We start from the raw sequence: 18,869 nt of genomic DNA, 5'->3' as shown, positions 1-18,869 counted from the left end.
ATGCCCAATATGCAATTCTTTTTTTTGCTTCTTTGGTGAGGCATGATGAGCCATGGCATATTCAAGTGTCTCCATTCTGCTCATTACTTTTGCTGTGCAGGACATAAGCTTTGCCTACATACTTCTCATTTCTCTTCTAAACCACTCAGGACACAAGTTCCCCTCACATTCCAGAGGGTCCTCTGTCTCCTTGGACATTGGATCATTTTCATTTTTCAGTGTTTACTCATACATGCCTGATCTGGAGGCCATATTTCTTCCTATTGTTCCGTTTTCCCTGTTAATTTGTCTATTTACGTTCAAAGTCTGTGAGTTAAAATAAGTAAATAAATGGATGAATGAAGAAATTAATAGATAGGCAGATAAATAAATGATTAATTGAAATGAAGTCTGATTTTTCTTCTTCCTGAGATCTTTGATACGTCTAGGCTCCCCACACACACACCGTATTTCCCCCTGTTGCTCACTTTCTGACTTTCTCCCCTCTGACTATTACTTTCTTGGAGCCTACATCTCAAAGCATCTCACTGTCCTCCCACACTGGGTAATTCAAGGTTCACAAGCCTAGGTGTCTGCCCTGGCTGACTCTTGGTTGGTCAGAACAGGCCCCAATTAGATGCTATGCTTTTCCCTCAGGCTTTGTGAAGTGCTGTGCATGCACGCACGCACACACACACGACTTTCTCACTAGTCAACTTCCTACAGAAAAAGGGAAGAGGGTCCAGGCCAAGACAGCTCCTCCCAAACCAGCCAAATCCTCCTCCAACCAGTTCAAATGACTTGCCTGTTTGTGGGGGTGGGGCGGGGAACAATATCTGTGTGCTTTTATCTTTGGTTTACTGCACTAGGATTTTTATGAAAATCTGAATCCATAATTCTCTGTTGTTCAGCTCCGAATCCCCCTGCCAGGAAAGGTCCCAGAAGTTATGCCTCCACCCTGTCTGCCCTGCTGACTCACACCTTGGTATCTTTCTCTTGAGAAATTAAATACAGTTCAGTAAAGCAAAGATTAGCCATTTTATCTTAGAAATAACGGTTTCTTTTAAGACAAGAGTGAGCAGAAAGCAAAGCAAGGAAGGTTTCTCCTAGTGTGGAGAGCAACCTCATCTTTCTTCAGGCTGGGATGGGTCTGGCCCTGGGGGTGCAGTGAAGACAGTGACGATTGCTCCTTCCTTCAGGTCAAAGATCAGCTCACTTTTGTCTCTGTAGCCCCCTTGGTAAACCCTGGGGAAGGGGGTGGGGAGAAGGAGAGAGAGGAAGGCACTAGATAGGATTCCACAGGTGTAGGGAGCTCAGGTGAGGAAGCCCCTCAGGGCTCCTTTCCACTCAGAGTCTTGGAGCATTTCCTGGGGACACTGAGAGAGGTCTGAAGTGAAGACTTGAACCCAGGTCTCGCTCACTTAGAGGCAGCCTCTCCAGCTGATTGATTATTGGTGACTGAGAACAGAAAGGAAGAGAATGCAGAACACAGCTGGCTAACAGGGAGTTCAAACCAAAGATCTTTGGATCAACGAGCATGTATTAGGCACCTACCATGTTCCAGGCACAGTTCAAGTGTTAGCTAGATACTTAAGGAGATTGTAAGGGGACATCCAGCCATCTTCAGGGTAAGTGAGTGCAGTCTTCAGGTGCTGACAGAAAGGGCCAATGTAATTACTGAGCCACAGCCCTGGATATTTGGAAGATCAGGGAAAGTGCAGGCAGAGCCACGGGACTAGAGAAAGGCATGTGAGAACTGAGCCTGCAGACTGGCCAGGGAATTTGACTTGGCTTCCTGGAGAACTTCCAGAGGCCTCGTGCTTCCATGGAGGGGGAGTGGTGAGAGGAAGGGACAACTATGGTGACCAGGAATTGGGGGAATGGCCAGACCCAAGTCATTAACAGTTTAGTCAACTTGGAGGGGTCCATAGTGGAGTGCCCCAGGACTCTGATTTGTCTCTGTGTTGTCAAACTAGTGCTTTAAATCACCAGCTTAGATCAAGGCTGGTTGCATCAACCTGGGGAGAGCTGACATTCTGCCCCTCAAGAGAGCTCAGCCTGCTGGACTGCTGACCACATCTGAATCCCATGAAGTGTCGAAGGAGCCCCTCACTACTCAGCTCCAACCCTCACAGGCTGTGGGTCTGGGCTCCTGTCTCACAGAAGGAGTCACAAGCCCTGCTCTCATCAGCCTTCTGCCCCCAAGGGACAGGTTGACTGTCCATGAGTCACCAGGCTCTGCTCCTTGAGATGCTGCCTACTTCCTGCAGCCTCCATTGCCTCCAACATCCCGAATGGGGCAGGATAGCCCAACCCTCCCCTCCCCTGTTCCCAAAGGCAAGCCCCTGCCATTCAGACCAGCAAGGTGGAAGTGAGCACGGCCTCCCTTTGGCAGGTACCAAGCCTCTCCTGGAGCCACAGAAGGCCTTGGTAGCCACCTCTAGGGCAGTGCCAGAACAGAGACAGGAGGGCCAAGAAGGCTTTGTCCTGCAGGACCTCCAGAGGCAGAGAGCCAATGTTTTATTCATCCTCTTATTCATGCTCCACTCTCCCTCCTCTAAGTCAGACAACTTTCTAGTGTATAGCTCTAACTCCATTACTCCTGCATGTTCTCTGGCTCCCCAGTGCCCACTAGATTAAGTTGAGACCCTTTACTGAAGCACTCAAGACCCTCTTGAGCAGACCACATTTATTTTCATTATGCCCCCCCAACACACACACACACACACCTAGCACCATATCTGGCACAGTACCAATGTTTGTCCAATGGAACAGATTGAATTCTGGGGACTGTACCACCCCCCACCATGGTGTACTGTGGGCTGTAGGTGGTGCTGTGGGTGTGGCTCCAACCCACACTTTCATCAATGAGGGAAATTCTCTTCACTGTTTCAGGCTGGCAAAGTGTCTCTGGTTTATCTGAACAGGTGTCTGGGATGTGAAGTTCCGTGACTTAGTGGTGGTCACAGTGGGTCAGGCAGGACTTAAATCCAGGTCTTTCTGTCTCTCAGACAAGTTTGGTCCTGTCCATGGTACTTCGGCTCACTGTGGGAGCTTGTACAACATCCTTCACATTGCAGAGAATGGTCTGGTCTCCCAGAGTTCCTCAGAAGCCAGCTTGGACATTCATTCCCCACTGTCTGAATTTGACCCAGATGCGCCTCCTCTAGCTCACAGGGCACCAGGGTCTGTGATGCTGTCAATATTGTCCAATGACCTCTCTTCACCCTCCTCCTCACCACCACCACCACCAAAGGGTAGAAGAACTTGACCTAGCTCTGGTAGGTCTATCTAATGCCAGCCTTGCTCACACAGACCTCTGCAAAGTTTTCAGTCAGGCCTGCCTTGGTCACCATGGCCCTTTGAACAGAGCACCATCTCCCATCCATTCCCATTGAGTTAGAACCTGCCATCCTCAGACATTTACGGGGTTGGGGTGTCCCCCTGCACAGAGGGTCTTTTCACTGCCTCCTGGCCAAAGATTTACCAGCCCTGCTTTGGGGGGGGGGAGCTTGGGACAGAGGAAAGAAGTGTATCTCCCCAGAGCCATTGGCTCTGATGGGCCCAACCCACTGTCTACACAGTACCCCAACTCCCTTGTGGAAACATTGAATGTGGAGGAAGCCCAGGGCCATAGAATTTCCGGAATTCACTGACTCCCATCTGCTTTGAGACAGGGCCCCATTGTTGGGGGAAGCCAGGAATCTAATAAGAAATAGCAGCTTCTCTGCCAACATGGTTGGTTCACCATCTACTTATTGCCCAGCAAAGTTCCCACCCCTCTCCCACGACCTTGGAGATTTCTTTTCCCCTTCAAGGCCACCCTGCTATGTGTCATCTGGGAGGGAGAAGGAACTTCCCCTAGCCCTGTTCCCCCTACCTAAGTCCGGCATCACCTGGAGATGGCTTAGATGGCATGCCCCCAGTTCCATCACCCCTGACATCCTACCTAGATCCTTGTGCCCCTTCTCAAAAACAGTGCCCTGAAATACCCCTCTAGAGAAGACAATCAACAGTCTTTCCCTCTTATCTACTCCCAGAACAAAGCGGGAGGAGGACAAATTGAGCAGTTTGGGGACCTTACCTCCCCAGTAGGAAGGCAGCACTGGAGATCTCCCTGACTTCCCCGGCCCAAACCCCAATCCTGGTGCTTCTCATGGGGGGGGGGGGCAGGCAGCAGGAGGGCTATGTGGACTCCGTGAAAAACATCATGCGACTGGAGAAGACGAGGTCAGCAGTATAGGCCACCAGGTTGATGTAGGTGAGGATGGTGGCACCTACCGCCGAGCTGAACTGATGATTTGGAATAGTATCCTTGAAGATGAAGATAGGCCACACTATGGCAGCTGAGAGATAGAGCAGTGATGCCAGGCCTGTAAGGGCCACCAGCACTTTGTCCACAGGCAAGGGTAAGGTGCCCAGCCACTGCCCTATGCTGAACCCTACAATGACCAGGTTACCCACAAAGCAGAAACAGAATACAGCCATACACCACTGGCACCCTGTGTTCTTGGCATACATCTGGTCGACATCCACCAGGGCCAGGATCACATATGCCACATAGGCCTCAAACACCTTCAGCAAGCCAGGCACAGTGGACAGGAAGCCCTGGAGCTGCCCTCTCCTGGCCCAGGTCAGCCCCACCTCCACCGCATAGATCACAAAGCACACACAGGACAGGGCCGTGGCCGTGGCTGCTGCCTGGTAGGGCCAGCCCGTCGGGTCCCTTGGCACAAAGACGATAGGGTACATGATGGATGCAGTGAAGGTCAGCAAGGTGGCCAGCGTGGCTGCCACTGAAGTAAAGTTCTCCCAGGACAGGGGCAGCTGTGAGTTCAAACCCAGGAACTCGAGCCCCAAAATGACCAGCGACAGCAAGAAACAGATACACCAGGAACACAGACACCACACACCGAATGGGGGAACCAGGCTGGGGCCCGAGGCAGCCAGGCTGAATGTGATGCAGCATAGGACCACCTGGAGCAGCCGGAGCAGGCCCACCAGGGAAAGGAGGGCCCGGGGCACCAGCTTCAGCTGCAGCATAGCGCCCACCTCACCATCCACTGCTGCTTCAGAGAACCCAGTGGTCCTCCCACGTGCTCTGAGGAGCTATGCAGAGTCACCAGGGCCCAAAGGACAAAGGGGAGAGCCCAGGAGGAAGTGGCAGAGTCATTATCTTGGGCAGAGCCCAGGTGTAGGAGGGTGGAGCTGGGCAAATAAGTTACCTTGGAAGAGGAGGAGGAGGAGGGGAATTGCAGACTTGATACTGATTCCTGACCTTACCTGGGAGTGGTGCCTCCTAGGGGTGGTCAGTCCCTTGGGTGGTCCCTCACATAGTCAGCCCTGGGGATATTCCCTCCTGGGAGTGGCCACTTCTGGGGCTGGTCAATTAGAAGGAAGGGAGTCATCAAGAGGAGAATAGGGTCTAAGGCTGGGCATGAGGGAGCCATGAGCCCTGAGGGAGCCATGGGGCCTGAGGGAGTCACTGAGCATGAGGGGGCCACTGGGCATGAGGGGGCCACTGGGCATGAGAGAGCCATGGGGCATGAGGGCTGGGTAATCATTGACAAAGAGGTGTTAATGACTAACCCTCCAATTTGCCTTTGGTCTTTGCTCCTGCTCCTTGTCTCTTCGTTTACTCAGTTGGGGGAGGGGGACAGGTGGAGGGATAGTCAGTACCAGAGAAACTCCTTCACCTGTGGGTACCTCACCAACTCTTCCAAGCACAGGGAGCTCAGACAGCCATCTGCCAGCTTGTTCTACCTGAAGACCTATGGACTTCAACCTTCCTCACCTTGAGCATATAAGCAGATGTCTGTGGAAAGGAAGTGTAAGGCTGGGCCTCAGTCTATTGGTTTAGGTTAACACCCAGAGAGGAAATTCCCTCTACCCAAGCCAAGGGACAATTCCTAGAAAGCTGTCTGGGGCAGTGAAAAGTTAAGGGTGTTTCTTTCTGATTCAAGCCCCAGCCCTCGGTCCACTATGCCCCTCCTTCTGGAAGACACCAGGTTTCCTTCTCTAATGCAGGAGGTCATAATCCGTGAGACACTTCTTCAGGCAGTATTATTTGTCCCCACCCTAGAAGTGGACAAAGGCCATCAGATGTGTGCATTCAGGGTTGGGTTAGGGTTAGGACTCTGGCCCACTCTCTCCATGGCTCTGCCTGGGTTCCAGCCCCACCCTATTTTCCATTGATCTCTCCCTATGCCTCCTCCCCTCTAGTCTTCTTACACCCCCTGACACTCTTTGATCCAGTAGCGCTAGCCCCCTCACTATCACACAGGACACTCCATCTCCACACTCCAGGTATTTCTCTGGCTGGCCAGCCCCCACTCCTGTGAGGCTCTCCCTCCTCATCTCTGCCTTCTGGCTTGCCACCTTCTACAGGAAGCCTTTCCCAACCCCTCTTAATTCCGGTGATGTCCCTCCCTGGATTATTTCCTATTTGTCCTATATGTTTGTTGGCTTGTTTTCTCCCCCTTTAGACTCTAAGCTCCCTGAAGGTGGGACTGTCTTTTGCCTCTTTCTGTATCTCCAGTGCTTAGCACAGTGCCTGGCATTTAGTAGCCACTTAAATGTTTATTGGTTGACTGACTGACTGCCTTAAGTTGGAGCCCCATCTTCCTGGAGACCAAGGCAGTAAACAGAAGATTATATCCCAAGTGTTTGAGGGAAATAAATGTCTGTACTTCTGGGCTTGCTATATCTTCTCAGGAAATATCTCTTTGTGCAAGCTAATTGGCATTAATTGGTTAAATGATCCTGAGACACTAATTACTGGAGAGGGACATTGGGGTGAACGCAGCAAAATGAGGATAGCCTCCCTTTCCAGGCTTAGTGTACCTTATTCTTTGGTCCAGTCAAACTGACCTTTCCCAGGTCCTCATAGACACCAGCTGCCATCTGGGTACCTTTACAGTGCCTCCCTATTGCCTCCAGGATCAAATATAAAATCCTCTGGTCAGCTTTTAATTCAGTCAGTCAATAAGCATTTATTACATGCCTGAGATGTGCCTGATACTGTGCTAAACACTAGGGATACTACTATGAAAATAGAAAGATAGCCCCTGCCCTCAGGGAGTTTACAGTCTAATAAAAGAGACAACACACAAGAGGAAGGTGAAAAGTGGGGGCAGAAAAGGCATCTTATGCAGAGCATGGTGGGAAATCAGAGAATTCCCAAAGTACTAAAGCCAGGTGAGAAATGAGGAAATAGATGTTTGGACCTGGGCCCCCCCTTAAGTGGAAGTTTTGGGGTTTGTGGCTCCACCCACCAATCAGATGAGATCTTCCAGGGTGACGAGGCTTTAAGACCCTGCATCACCTGCCCCCTTCCACCTTTCCATCTTCCCACCTTGCTCCCCACTCCTACTCTTCCATCCAAGGGTACTGGCCTTCCTCCCGGCTCTTCCTTGCACAAGACTGGGCATCTTCTCTGGCTGTCCCCAAAGTCTATAATGCTCTCTTGCCTCATCACCATCCCTTGGCTACTCTTCCTTCTTTTGGGTCCCAAATAAAATCTACAAGTAGCCTTTCCTAACTCCCTTGTAATATGCCTTGTCTCTGGCAAATGCCTTCCTTTCATCCTGTCTATAGCTTGTTTGTACATGGTTGTTTTCCATACTAGATTGTGAGATACTTGGCAGAAGGATTGTCCTTTGCCTCTTTGCAGGCCCCACACATGTAGTGAGGACTCCATGTGTGTGTGTGGCTCAAAGGGAGGCAGAATAGACATCTCTAGCTTCTCCCTCCCACCTTCCTCCAAGGGAGACTTAGGAGGTGGGGAAAAGGGGGTCCTAGGCTAGAAGTTATGCCCATCTGCTCCCTTAAATATTGTTCATCTAAGGATGAACCTAACTTTGATGACCCTGTGATTTTGGGGGGAAGGAGACCCCAAGCTCTATATCCAAGGCTTGACCTCTTCCCCACCTAATTAAGACCTGTTCCACAATGCACACACATAGCGATAGCAAAGAAACACATTTAACCAAATTGTAGCAAAACAGAAATCAGTGATGGTCTGCACAGGAGAATATGGACCAGACAAGACAGAGTGAAGGCACCATCCCATGGAGCGGGAGGCAGCTCAGCTCATCTAAGAGAGGAGGTTCTGGGTCTCCCCCAAGAGGAAACTCCCCAAAGTCTCTAGAGTAGCCAGCTGGTGATAGGGCCCTGATGGAGACCACCAGCTTCTCCCATGTCTTCCCAGAGTCTTTTCCTTCAGCAGCCTGAAGTGGGGTTGGCCTCCTCCATCTTCTCTCTGGAAGCATCCAAAGTGACCTCATGCTCAAGGAAGACTGGAAGCTCTGCTAATCCCAAAGAAAGATGCCTGCTGAACTCCCCCAGAGGGACTAGTCCTGAAGAGTCCCAAAGCAGGACTTAACAGGTATGAGACTCATGAAAGGTTGGAGCACTCTCGCCTCCATCCAACTCACGGAGGACAGGGCGTTCATCTGCACCAATGAGGAGAGAGTCACATACCAACGGGCTGTGGGACAGGGGTTGCATCTGTGCCCCCAGGTCTTTGTACATGCAGTGCCTATCACACAGAGGCAGTTCCTAAAATGCTAATTGATTGATGAACTGAATGAACAGCTATCCATCTTCCCTTCTTTGCCCTTCACCTTCCACATGAAACCTCTCCGGATTCATTCAGCTGCTATGGCCTCCCCACTCCCATTAACTTGTTAAATATAAGATGCTGCCACTTTCGTTGCCAAAATCGGTGGGGAAAGAACATTTGTGTAAGAAAAGCTGATAAAATCCACTTGGGGAAAAAAAACCATGGCCTTTCTAATGTGTAAAGGAGAGATACGAACAGTCCTGAGGACCAAAGAGAAAATTGCCCCTCAGATGAACCACCGAGAGGACCACTGGAAGAGATGGCTGAGCTCCCATGGCTGCAGAGCATTCTGATCCATCAGCCCATTTGCATGTGACTGTCCTTAGAGTTTAGAAGTGTAGCCTTTATGGAGCTGGACTTAGGGTTAACCCCCTTCTCTCCTCTGACACTCACCTCCACCCTGTGTAGGCCTCCATTGTTTCATGCCTGGACTATGGCCATAGCTGCTGGGTGGTCTGCCTGTGCCTCTGATCCATCCTCCATTCAGCCATTAAAGTGATTTTCCTAAAGCCCAGATCTTACTGTGTCACCCCCTGTTGTCATAAACACCAGTGGCTTCTTATTGCCTCCAGGAGCAAATCCAAAGCACTCTGTTTGGTCTTCCTAACTCAGCCCCGCCTCTCTTTCCAGTTTCCTTACACTTCATTCCCCTACATGTACTCTTCAATCCAGCGACCTGGCCTCCCGGACTTTCCACAAACAAGTCACTCCATCCCTCAGCTCTGGGCCTTCTCTCTGACCATCCCCCATGCCTGGGACACTCTCCCTCCTCTGCTCTGACCACCTAGCTCCCTGGCTTCCTTGGATGCCCAACTAAAATCCCTTCTTTTACTGGAAGCCTTCTCAAACCACTCTTACTTCTCATGCCTTTCCTCTGATCACTTCCTATTTTATCCTGTATGTAGCTTGCTTTGTATATATCTGTTGCATATTGTCTCCCCCATTCAATGGTCAATTCGTTGAAACTAGAAATTATAATCTAGGAGCTGTATGGGGCAAAGTTGCAGGATGTAAACTGGCACCAATCATCTGCATTTCCATATATTATCAACAAAATCCATCATGGAGAGATTAAAAAAGAAAAAGAAACTTCATTTAATATAACTACAGACAGGAGGACCTCAGTTCAAATCCAGCCTCAGACACTTGACACTTACTTAGCTGTGTGACCCTGGACAGGTCACTTAACCCAGATTGCCTCACCAAAAAATAAAAAAATAAAATAAAATAAAATAACTACAGGATGTTTAAAATACTTGGGTGTCTACTTGCCAAAACAAACACAGCTACAAAACACTGTTTATGATAACAAAAACAGACCTAAATAAATAGGGAAATATTAGTTGCTCATAGGTAGACTGTGTGAGCATAATAAAGATGACAATACTCCCTGTGTAAATTTACTTATTCAGAGGCATACTTTGGTAGCCATATCAAACTACCAAAGGATTACCATCTAAAGCTAGAAAGAATAATAACCAAATTGATCAGTAGAAATAGAAATTAAAGAACGACAAAGGAAATGGTGAAAACAAGAGGGAAGGAAGGGGCCTACAGCACCAGATCTCAAACTATACTACAGAGCAGTAATCTTCAAAGTTATTTTGTACAGGGTAAGAAATAGAGGTTGATTAATGGAGTAAGTTAGGTATGTAGCAAACAGTTGCCTAGTGTTTGATAAATCCAAAGACCTGGATTTATGGGATCCTGGGATAAAAATCGATATTTGATCAAAACTGCTGGAAAAACTGGATAGGAGTCTGGCACAAATTGGGTTTAGACCAACAGTTCACACCATTGACCAAGATTGCTGCTGTTGTTTGTCTTTTGTTCTCAAAGAGGGCCATGAAGGGAAACAATCAGCTGGGGGAAACGTTTTTGCAGGAAGTTTCTCTGCTAAGGATTTCATTTCCAAGCTGTATAATTAACTGATTCAAATGTGTAAGGAGAGGAGCTAATTCCAAATTGACAAATGGTCAAAAGATATGAACAGGCAGTTCCCACAGGAAGAAATCCAAGCCACCATCAGCAAAATGAAAACATGTTTCATAGCACTAATGATTAGAGAAACGTACATTAAGTAACTAGGAGGTTCCATTTCATACCCCTCAGATCAATAAGGTTGACAGAAAAGGAAAATGACAAATGTTGGGAAGGTTGTAGGAAAACGGGCACATCAATGCATTGTAGATGGAGCTAATTCACAGCTAGAAAGCAATGTGGAACTGTGACCAAAAAGTTACTAAACTGTGTGTTCCTTTTGGCCTAACAATACCACTGGCCTATATGCCAAAGAGATCAAAAGAAAGAAGGAAAGGACCCATATGTTCAAAATATATTGATAGCAGCTCTTTTTGTGGTGGCAAAGAACTGAAAATTAAAGGGTACCCCTCAATCGGGAAAAGTGGACAAAAGTGTGGCATAAGAGTGTCAAATATTTATTAAGCTCCTACTGTGCGCCAGGCACTGTGCTGAGTGCTGGAAACACAAAGAAAGGCCAAAGACAGTCCCTGCCCTCAAGGAGCTCAGTCTCTGAGACTTGCAGTCTAATCCAAAGGTAGCATCACTACCAGATGAGCCTTTGTTTCAGGATCCAGCAGGTGGTGCACAAAGATCATCCCCAGCTCCATGGGCCATTGGCACTGAGCTGGCCGCATCACCTGGCCTGGTCCCTAGGCTCCATGATGTCAGGATATTGCAGAGTCCTTATGACAACTTTCTGAATTCACTGCAGAATGATGTTCCACTCCCTTCATCTAGAAGGGAAAGAGGCAAAGATTCTGGGCCCGTTCCTCAATGGAGAAGGCATTTGGCCTCATAGGGGAAGAAGGCGCTAAGACTGAGCTCCTAACCAGATGTCTCCCATGTGATGTGTGAAGGAAGGAGTCACCAAGTGGAATGAAGGAAGATGAAGAGGAAGTAGCTGCATCTGACCCAAGCCTCAAGTCAGTGAAAAAGCCCCTCGTGTGCCATGGGGTTAGCCAACTGGAAACAGTAGAAGAATGTCTCCACATTCTCTACAAGGCTCTGCAAGCACTTTCTTCCTTGTTGTCCCAGCCTTCTTGGAAGCAGGCCCCTGGCATCCTCCACATAGAGAGGCTGCATCAACAAAGCAAGCTGCTGAGGTCTGTACATGTTCCAGACCCCCCATTACACACATATAGATATAGGTCCAGCATGAACACAAAGTTGCACACACACACACACACACACACACACACACACACACACATAAGTTACATTACATTACAAGGCAAGTAGGGAGGGAAGATACCAGCAGTTGTGTGGGAGAAGAGAGAAATGGGGCCTAGGAAAGCTTCATGCAGAAGGTGGGGCCCAAGCTTCATCTGAAAGGAGGATCAGAACTCTGTAAGGGAGGGCAAGCCAGGTTTGGGGAGATGGGAGATGGAGTATGTGGTCTGAGAAACAGGGAAAAGGACAGTGTGGCTGGATCAGCATGTGAAGCCAGATCAATAGATTGTGGCCAGGCTATGGAGGGCTTTAAAAGTTAAACAAAAGAATTTCTATTTCATTCAGGACACAGTAGGGAACCACTGCCATGTATTGGGTAGGGTGGCAACATGGCGGATGTGTACTTAAGGAAAAATACTTTGGTAGCAGTAGGCAGAATGACCTGGAGTGAGGACAGACGAGCCAGGCAGACCAGTGGGGAGGGAAGAGGAGGGCCAGAGAGGTATTCTGAAGGTAGAAACATAAATATTTGGCAATTCCACCTCTGCTGTGTGGGGCAAGGTGAGTGAGGGGCACGGGGCAATGCCAAGACTATGCACTGGGAGAAGGAAGAAGGATTCAGTGGGAAGGTTTGGGCATGGTGAATTTGGGGCATCTTCTTTGTAAGGTCCAAGGAGATCCTGGGCTGGCTAGATAGATGTAAGAGTCATCTTCATAGACCTGACAGTTAAACCAATGGAAGTTGATGAAGTGAGACCAATAGACAGAATGAGACAGAGAGACAAAGGACCAAGACTGGGACAGACCGACACAGACAGACAGACAATCAATAAATCAATACAGATGTGCCAAGTGTCTGCTGTGTGCTAAGTGCCGAGGGTACAACAAGAGGCAAAAGACAGTACTGGTCCTCAAGGAGCTTACAATCGAATGGGAAGACAATATGCAAATATATGCAAAGCCAGCTCTATACAGGAGGGGAGAAGGTAGCATGTGCCTTGTTGGTGAGGGTCTTCAAAGGGGAACCGCACCTCTGTGAGGGCTGCTAGAAGTGAAGAGTGTTGGGGAAAGGGGTTCAGGATGCAGGAGAGTGTGTTCGCTATGGCATGGGAATTCCAGAGGGCACAGTAGAAGGGGTGGGCGCATCAGGACTTGGGCCACAAGGTTTGAGGTTGGGGGGAGAGGGGAAAGAGAAAACGACAAAAAGGGCACAGGGCCTGTTTTCTCCTAAAGGGCCAATGACGAATTATTACAGAGGTAACCTGAGTCCCAGGAGCAGCTAGGGGGCATTACTGAGCTTGGAATCAGGAAGACTCATCTTCATGAGTTCAAATCTGGCCTCAAGCACTTAACTAGCTGTGTGCTTACTAGCTTGACCATGGGCAAGTCACTTAACCCTGTTTGCCTCAGTTTCCTTGTTTTTAAAATGAGCTGGAGAAGGAAATGGCAAATCACTCCGGTATCTCTGCCAAAAAAATAAAAACCCAAATGGGGTCATGAAGAACCAGACATGAGCGAAATGACTGAACAACCAATCTGAATCCCAAAGCCAGTTGGTATGAAACTCTTTCATCATTGGTAGAAATCAATGTCCTGTGCCTCCATAAGAGGTAGGAAGGAGTTGGTGAGAGTGAGAGAGAAGAGAAATTGTGTCTCTTCAGGGAGAAGGACACTGGGAAGAAGCAGACATGCATAACTCAATCATGGCCCTACTGCCAGCTTACACATTAGAGACTGTGGATAATTTACCTTTAGGTGAGATCTGGGACTCTCCTTTGGCTGAATTGAGTTACCTTGCTCCCAATGGGAGTGTTTCTCCACTCTGCACTGTCTGGTATACATACTTATATGTATACTTTCTCTGATTCCTACTTTGTTAACAACTTGGATAAGTAGGTTTCTTTTCTATTTGCTATGTGACTGTTCATTTTGGGGGGGATCACGTCTTGGCTACAAATCTTGGGGGCCCCCACCCCCATTAATGAATAGTGGCCAGGAGTTTAGTTTGAAGATTAAAGTTACTTCCTCTAGACAAACAATAGAGCAGACAGATATGTCTAGTGAGGTACCCCTCTCTCTGTGAGGAAAGAGAGTGATGGCCTCTGGCTCCAACTTCCTGCTGCCCCTCCTGGCAGGAATTGTAGAAGAAAGATATTCTAGTGCTATCTATTCTTGGCTTCATGTTCATATTGAGACCACCTCTTGCTACACAGAGAGAGGTAGAAGAGAAACAGGAGAAGGCATAGAGGGGACAGAGCGTGGTAGATGGGAAGAGAGGTGCTGGGTCTCCAAGAGCCATTGCAGAGAGACCCACACTGGGCTGGGGCTGTTCCTCCAACTGAGAATCTGGGGCTGGAATAGGGTTGAGGGGTCCTGGGTCTCTGAGTCCAGCAAGGCTCGTGGGGCTTGTGACCCTGCATGCTGTCATTGGTAATATGATGCAAACATGAGTTGTTGCCCAAGTAAGCGCATCTAGGGTTAATGGACAACAGCTGATTGAGCGATTTCTCGCCATCTCAGACTGTTTATACTACTGTGTCCAGGCCTCTCCTTGGCCCTCGAAGCTTTGCCTAATACATCATTACTCAGTGTCTATCTTGTGTTCTCATCCACACCCATCCTCATTAGAGTAAAAGCTCCTGGAGGGCAAAGTCTGAAACTTCTTGTCTTCCGCTGCTGAGCTTCCTCCAGGAACTGAAATTTTGCTTAGAATTGAAGTGGCCACCAGGGACCAGCAGAGCACCAGGGAGCCTGGCAGGTGTGACCACTAGAGGTCAGCAGACACAAGAGCTGGGGCAGAGGAGAAATGGAAGGAAGGTTTGGTCTTTTAGTTGATGGGAACTTCTTCTGCGGGAACCCCTGCAGAAGCGCTCTGATTACCTCACAGCAGCTGAGAGTGCCATCACAGGACAGAATTCAAGGTGTTCTCTGATCCAACCCACACACCACCAAGAACCCCATTCCCTACAATGTCCATCCCCAACAAGTGACCTTCCTGGAGGCCTCCGGAGAGAGGGAGCCGCCCCCCCCTTCCTGAGGCAGGCCAGTCTTCTGGGTATGCAACTCCAGCTGACATCAAGCTTGAGGTGGCCTCCTAGTGATGTCCCCCCATTCACTGCTCCTCTTGCCTTCTGGGGCCAAGGAGAACAAATCCAACCAGACACTCGAAGTCAGCTTTCCTGTTTCCTCTGAGTCTTCTCCAGGCTGAATGTTGCCAGCTTCATTAACCTATTCTCTTGTAATCAGGGAGAATGGCCAATGAGAGCCCAATTCTTAGAGCATTCATTAACATTCTCTGCCTGGCATCAATATAGGTAGTGGCTCAATGAGCCTGCCATTGAAAATCACAATGGAAATCCTGTCCTTGATTCAGAAGAAGGGCTGGGATTCTCTGACTGGGTCTGGTTAGCTTATTTATAGTGATGACAAGCTTTTTCACTAGTTTCTGGGTCAGAACTAACTGTCACGTAAAAGATACTGACCCACTTCCTGTTCCTCACACGTCCCACTCCATCTTCAGACTCTGTCTTCCATTACTGGAAAGCTCTATCCCTTTCTCTCTACTCTTGGTCTGGTCATTTGCCTTCAAGACTCACTTCACATCCCACCTTCTGCAGGAGTTCCTTCCCGGTCTCCCCAGCTACTAATGCCTTCCCTCAAAGATTTCTCTCCGTCTTTATTCAAGTCAAGTGGCTTGACTTGCTGACTTGGTTTATTAACTACAAATTTTTTTTTCTAACTCTATGATACACATTTAATAACTCTTTGGTAGTTTGATTGGTATGACACTAAGTAAGAGAAATGTTATGGAGGTAAAAATCTACAGGCTTTGGCAACAATTGGATATGAGAAGTAAGAGATAGCAAGGAATCCAGGGTCAACCCTAGGTTTGAGCCTGAGGGGCTAGGAGGATGGGGGTGCTTTCTATGGTGGTAAGAATATCAGAGGGGCAGCCAGGTGGTGCAGTGGATAGAGCTCCAGCCTTAGAGTCATGAGGATCTGAGTTTGAGGACCTGAGTTCAAATCTAGCCTCAGACATTTGACACTTACTAGCTGTGTGACCCTGGACAAGTCACTTAACCCCGATTGCCAAAGCAAAAAAAAAAAATTGGAAAGAGGGGAGGGTTTGTAAGGGAAAATAATGAGTTTAGTTTTGGACATGTTGAGTTTAAGATGTTTATAGGACATCCAGATCAAAATGTCCAACAGGCAGTTGGAGGTTTGAGGTCAACCAAGCAGATTATGTGGGCTGTCTCCTCTCACTATCATGTAAGTACCTTAAGGGTATAAACAGTCTTCACTTTTGTGTTGTGCCCTCAGCACATAGCACAGTGTTTGACACGTGGTAGAACTTAATGAATCTGTGCTTTAAAATTCATTCATTTACAACTTATTTCATCTCTTTTTCTGAGATTTGGTTATTGAAATTCTCTATTTGAAGTTCTTTCGAATATTTCACATTTTTTGTAAATATTCTCCCATTTAATTTGTTACAGATTTGGTTGTCATATATTTGGTATTGCTATTTCTAATAGGCTCCTTTATCTCTTCTCATTTCTTATTTTCTTTTTCATAGTGGCATTTTTATTAGATTAGCTATATTAGATTATGAGAACTGAAAAAACACTTTTCAGTTTATTTATGAATTCAATGTCGATTTTGCTTTGAATTTTATTCACCTCTTTTATTTTCAGAATTTCTACATGGTTGGTTAGGGGTTGGGGAGGAATATTTAACTTTTATATATATTTTTTTTAGTTACATGACCAATTCATCAATCTCTTCTTTCTCTCTTTGGTTAATTAAAGTGTATAGAGATATAAAACATCTCCTAAGGACTGTTTCAGCTGTATCACAACAGTTTCAGTGTGTCGTCTGTCTCACTGTTGTTATTTTCTTTCATGAAATTAGCTCTTGTGTCTGTGTTTTGTTCTTTAACTCACCAATTCTTTAGGACTGAATTAATCTCTATTTAAGTTTAAATCCTTTCCTCAGATTCTTTATTATAATTTTATTTGATTATGTCAAGACAAAAATTATTTAGTATTTCTAATTTTATGCACTTGCTTGTGAGTGTTTTATGCCCTAGCATATGGTTAATTTTTATAAATGTGCCATTTTAGCTGAGTCTACTCCTAATGTAGAAGGGCAGCTAGGTAGTAAAGTAGATAGAGCACTGGGCCTGGAATTAGGAAAACCTAAGCCCAAATCCAGTCTCAGACACTTCCTAGCTGTGTGACCCTGGGCAAATCACTTAATCCTGTTTGCCTCAGTTTCTTCATATGTACAATGAGCTAGAGAAGAAAATGGCAAACCACTTCAGTACCTTTGCCATGAAAACCCTAAATGGGGTCATGAAAAGTTGGACACAACTGAACAACAGATCCATTTCTCTCTGACTTGGATGCACTTTTTCTCTGAGGGCTTAGATGCTACACAGCTCGGTGCATGTGTTATTATGATTTCATTGTCTGTGTTGCTTCCCTGCTAATCTCTTTTAACTATGTTGATTTTTTCTGTTGCATTGTCTGAAATCATGATTGCTACCCCTGCTTTTTTGACTTCATCCAAAATAAAATCAGTTCTGTCCTGGTCCCTCATATTAACTCCATGGGAATCTTGATGTTATAGGCAGGTGCCTTTCCTATAAACAACATCTTGCTGAATTCAGGTCTCTCACTGTTTGATGTCTCTTTCACATTCCTGGCTGTGACCATTCGCTGTATATTTCCCTCCATCACATTTTCTCCTAATTGTTCCTTTTCCCCAAGAAGACACTGAAAAAGGATAAATGTGACTGATGTTAGTGATTTCCGACTGAAACAAGCTGCCTCCATGACACTCGCCCATGCCTCTCCTCTGACCCCAATCCCTTGCTCCTATCCTTTCTTTTTTTTCCTTTCAATCTCCCCCTTTGTGACCCATTCTATAAAAGGAAAGTTTTTGTTTGTACCCATTCTCTCCTCCACACACCCTTGCTCTTACATCTTGGTCTACACTTTCCCTGTCTCTGTGCCTCAAGTATCTCCCAACTCCCATCTCTCTGTTTGAGTTAGTGTATTTCTATACCAGATAGTTTTTTCATACACTTGGCATGTGCTTAACCCTCCTCTGTCCAGTTCATGTGATGCCCTCTCCCCCCGACTCCTTTCTCTAAGGTTCTATATTTTTCTTCTTTCACAATCCAACTAAGAGAACCAGTAAGCTCTGCCCCCTTCTTCATTTCTTCACTAGTATTTCCCTGTCCTTTTCTTTTCTATCCTATGACCCTCAAAGTAGGACAGAACTTTCCCATGCCCCTGAATTTGTGTGGAGGAAATAAATAGCTGTCCCATACAGATTCGTGTTTTACATTCAATATGTTTCTGTGCTGCTCCTCTTTCAGGGAGACCCTAGATATGAATCAAAGCTAAGCTTTAAGTAATTTTCCTGAGGGCTGCAGCCAGAGTGTGAGAAAAGGAGACTAGCCCCTCTCTTTAGAGGCCAGGCTCCACCAGGACTGAATGTGATCACCATATGCACAGCTCCAAAGCAGAAGGGCCCTTTTGTGGAGAAGAAGGCCCAACACCCCTGTACCTACTGTTATGTTTCCATTTGCTCCTTCAATGGCCTCAGCTCCTTCTGAGCCTCAGCATGGCTGTCACTATTTGTGCAAGACTTTGCCACCCACTTAATGTTCATCTTCTGTTACTGGTTCATCCTCATCCTGTTTGTATCTTTTCAAGATCTGAATTGCTCAGCAAGCTTCCTGTGCACACACATCAGCTTCATGGACAGCTCCCCCTTTTTCCCTCTTGGTAGAATGGCTTCTCTGTGGGTCTTCAGACACTCGTTCTTGAGAGTTTCCTATTTCCAATGGCTTCACTTTCCCTCTTAAATTTCAGTTCACAGGATTCTCTATCTCCCCTTCTTCTAAGGGGAGATATTCCCAGAGAGCCAGCCAGATTATGCCAGGCTTCCCTCTCTTCTCTATCTCTTCCCACCAGACTCCCCATTCTTCCACCCCAGCCACCAGTTCCTCCCTATCAGGAGGAAGCAGAACCAGGAGAGACTTTTCTCCATACAGGATACAATG

The 18,869-nt window shown here is 47.2% G+C and overlaps 1 protein-coding gene across 1 annotated transcript; it reads right to left on the bottom strand.

The window, feature by feature from the left end:
• Positions 1-4,164: 4,164 nt before the first annotated feature.
• Positions 4,165-5,022, bottom strand: LOC110203714 (myeloid-associated differentiation marker-like). Its single transcript, XM_020980175.1, has one exon. It carries the CDS (start codon positions 5,020-5,022, stop codon positions 4,165-4,167), a length of 858 nt encoding a protein of 285 aa, XP_020835834.1.
• Between the last annotated feature and the right edge of the window lie 13,847 nt (positions 5,023-18,869).

The sequence above is a fragment of the Phascolarctos cinereus genome, unplaced genomic scaffold (assembly GCF_003287225.1).
Source record: "Phascolarctos cinereus isolate Bilbo 61053 unplaced genomic scaffold, phaCin_HiC Scaffold_9;HRSCAF=440, whole genome shotgun sequence".
In the NCBI taxonomy this organism is placed as follows: domain Eukaryota; kingdom Metazoa; phylum Chordata; class Mammalia; order Diprotodontia; family Phascolarctidae; genus Phascolarctos; species Phascolarctos cinereus.
Note: the sequence above shows the minus strand (reverse complement) of the source record. Positions and strands in the feature narration are given on the sequence as shown.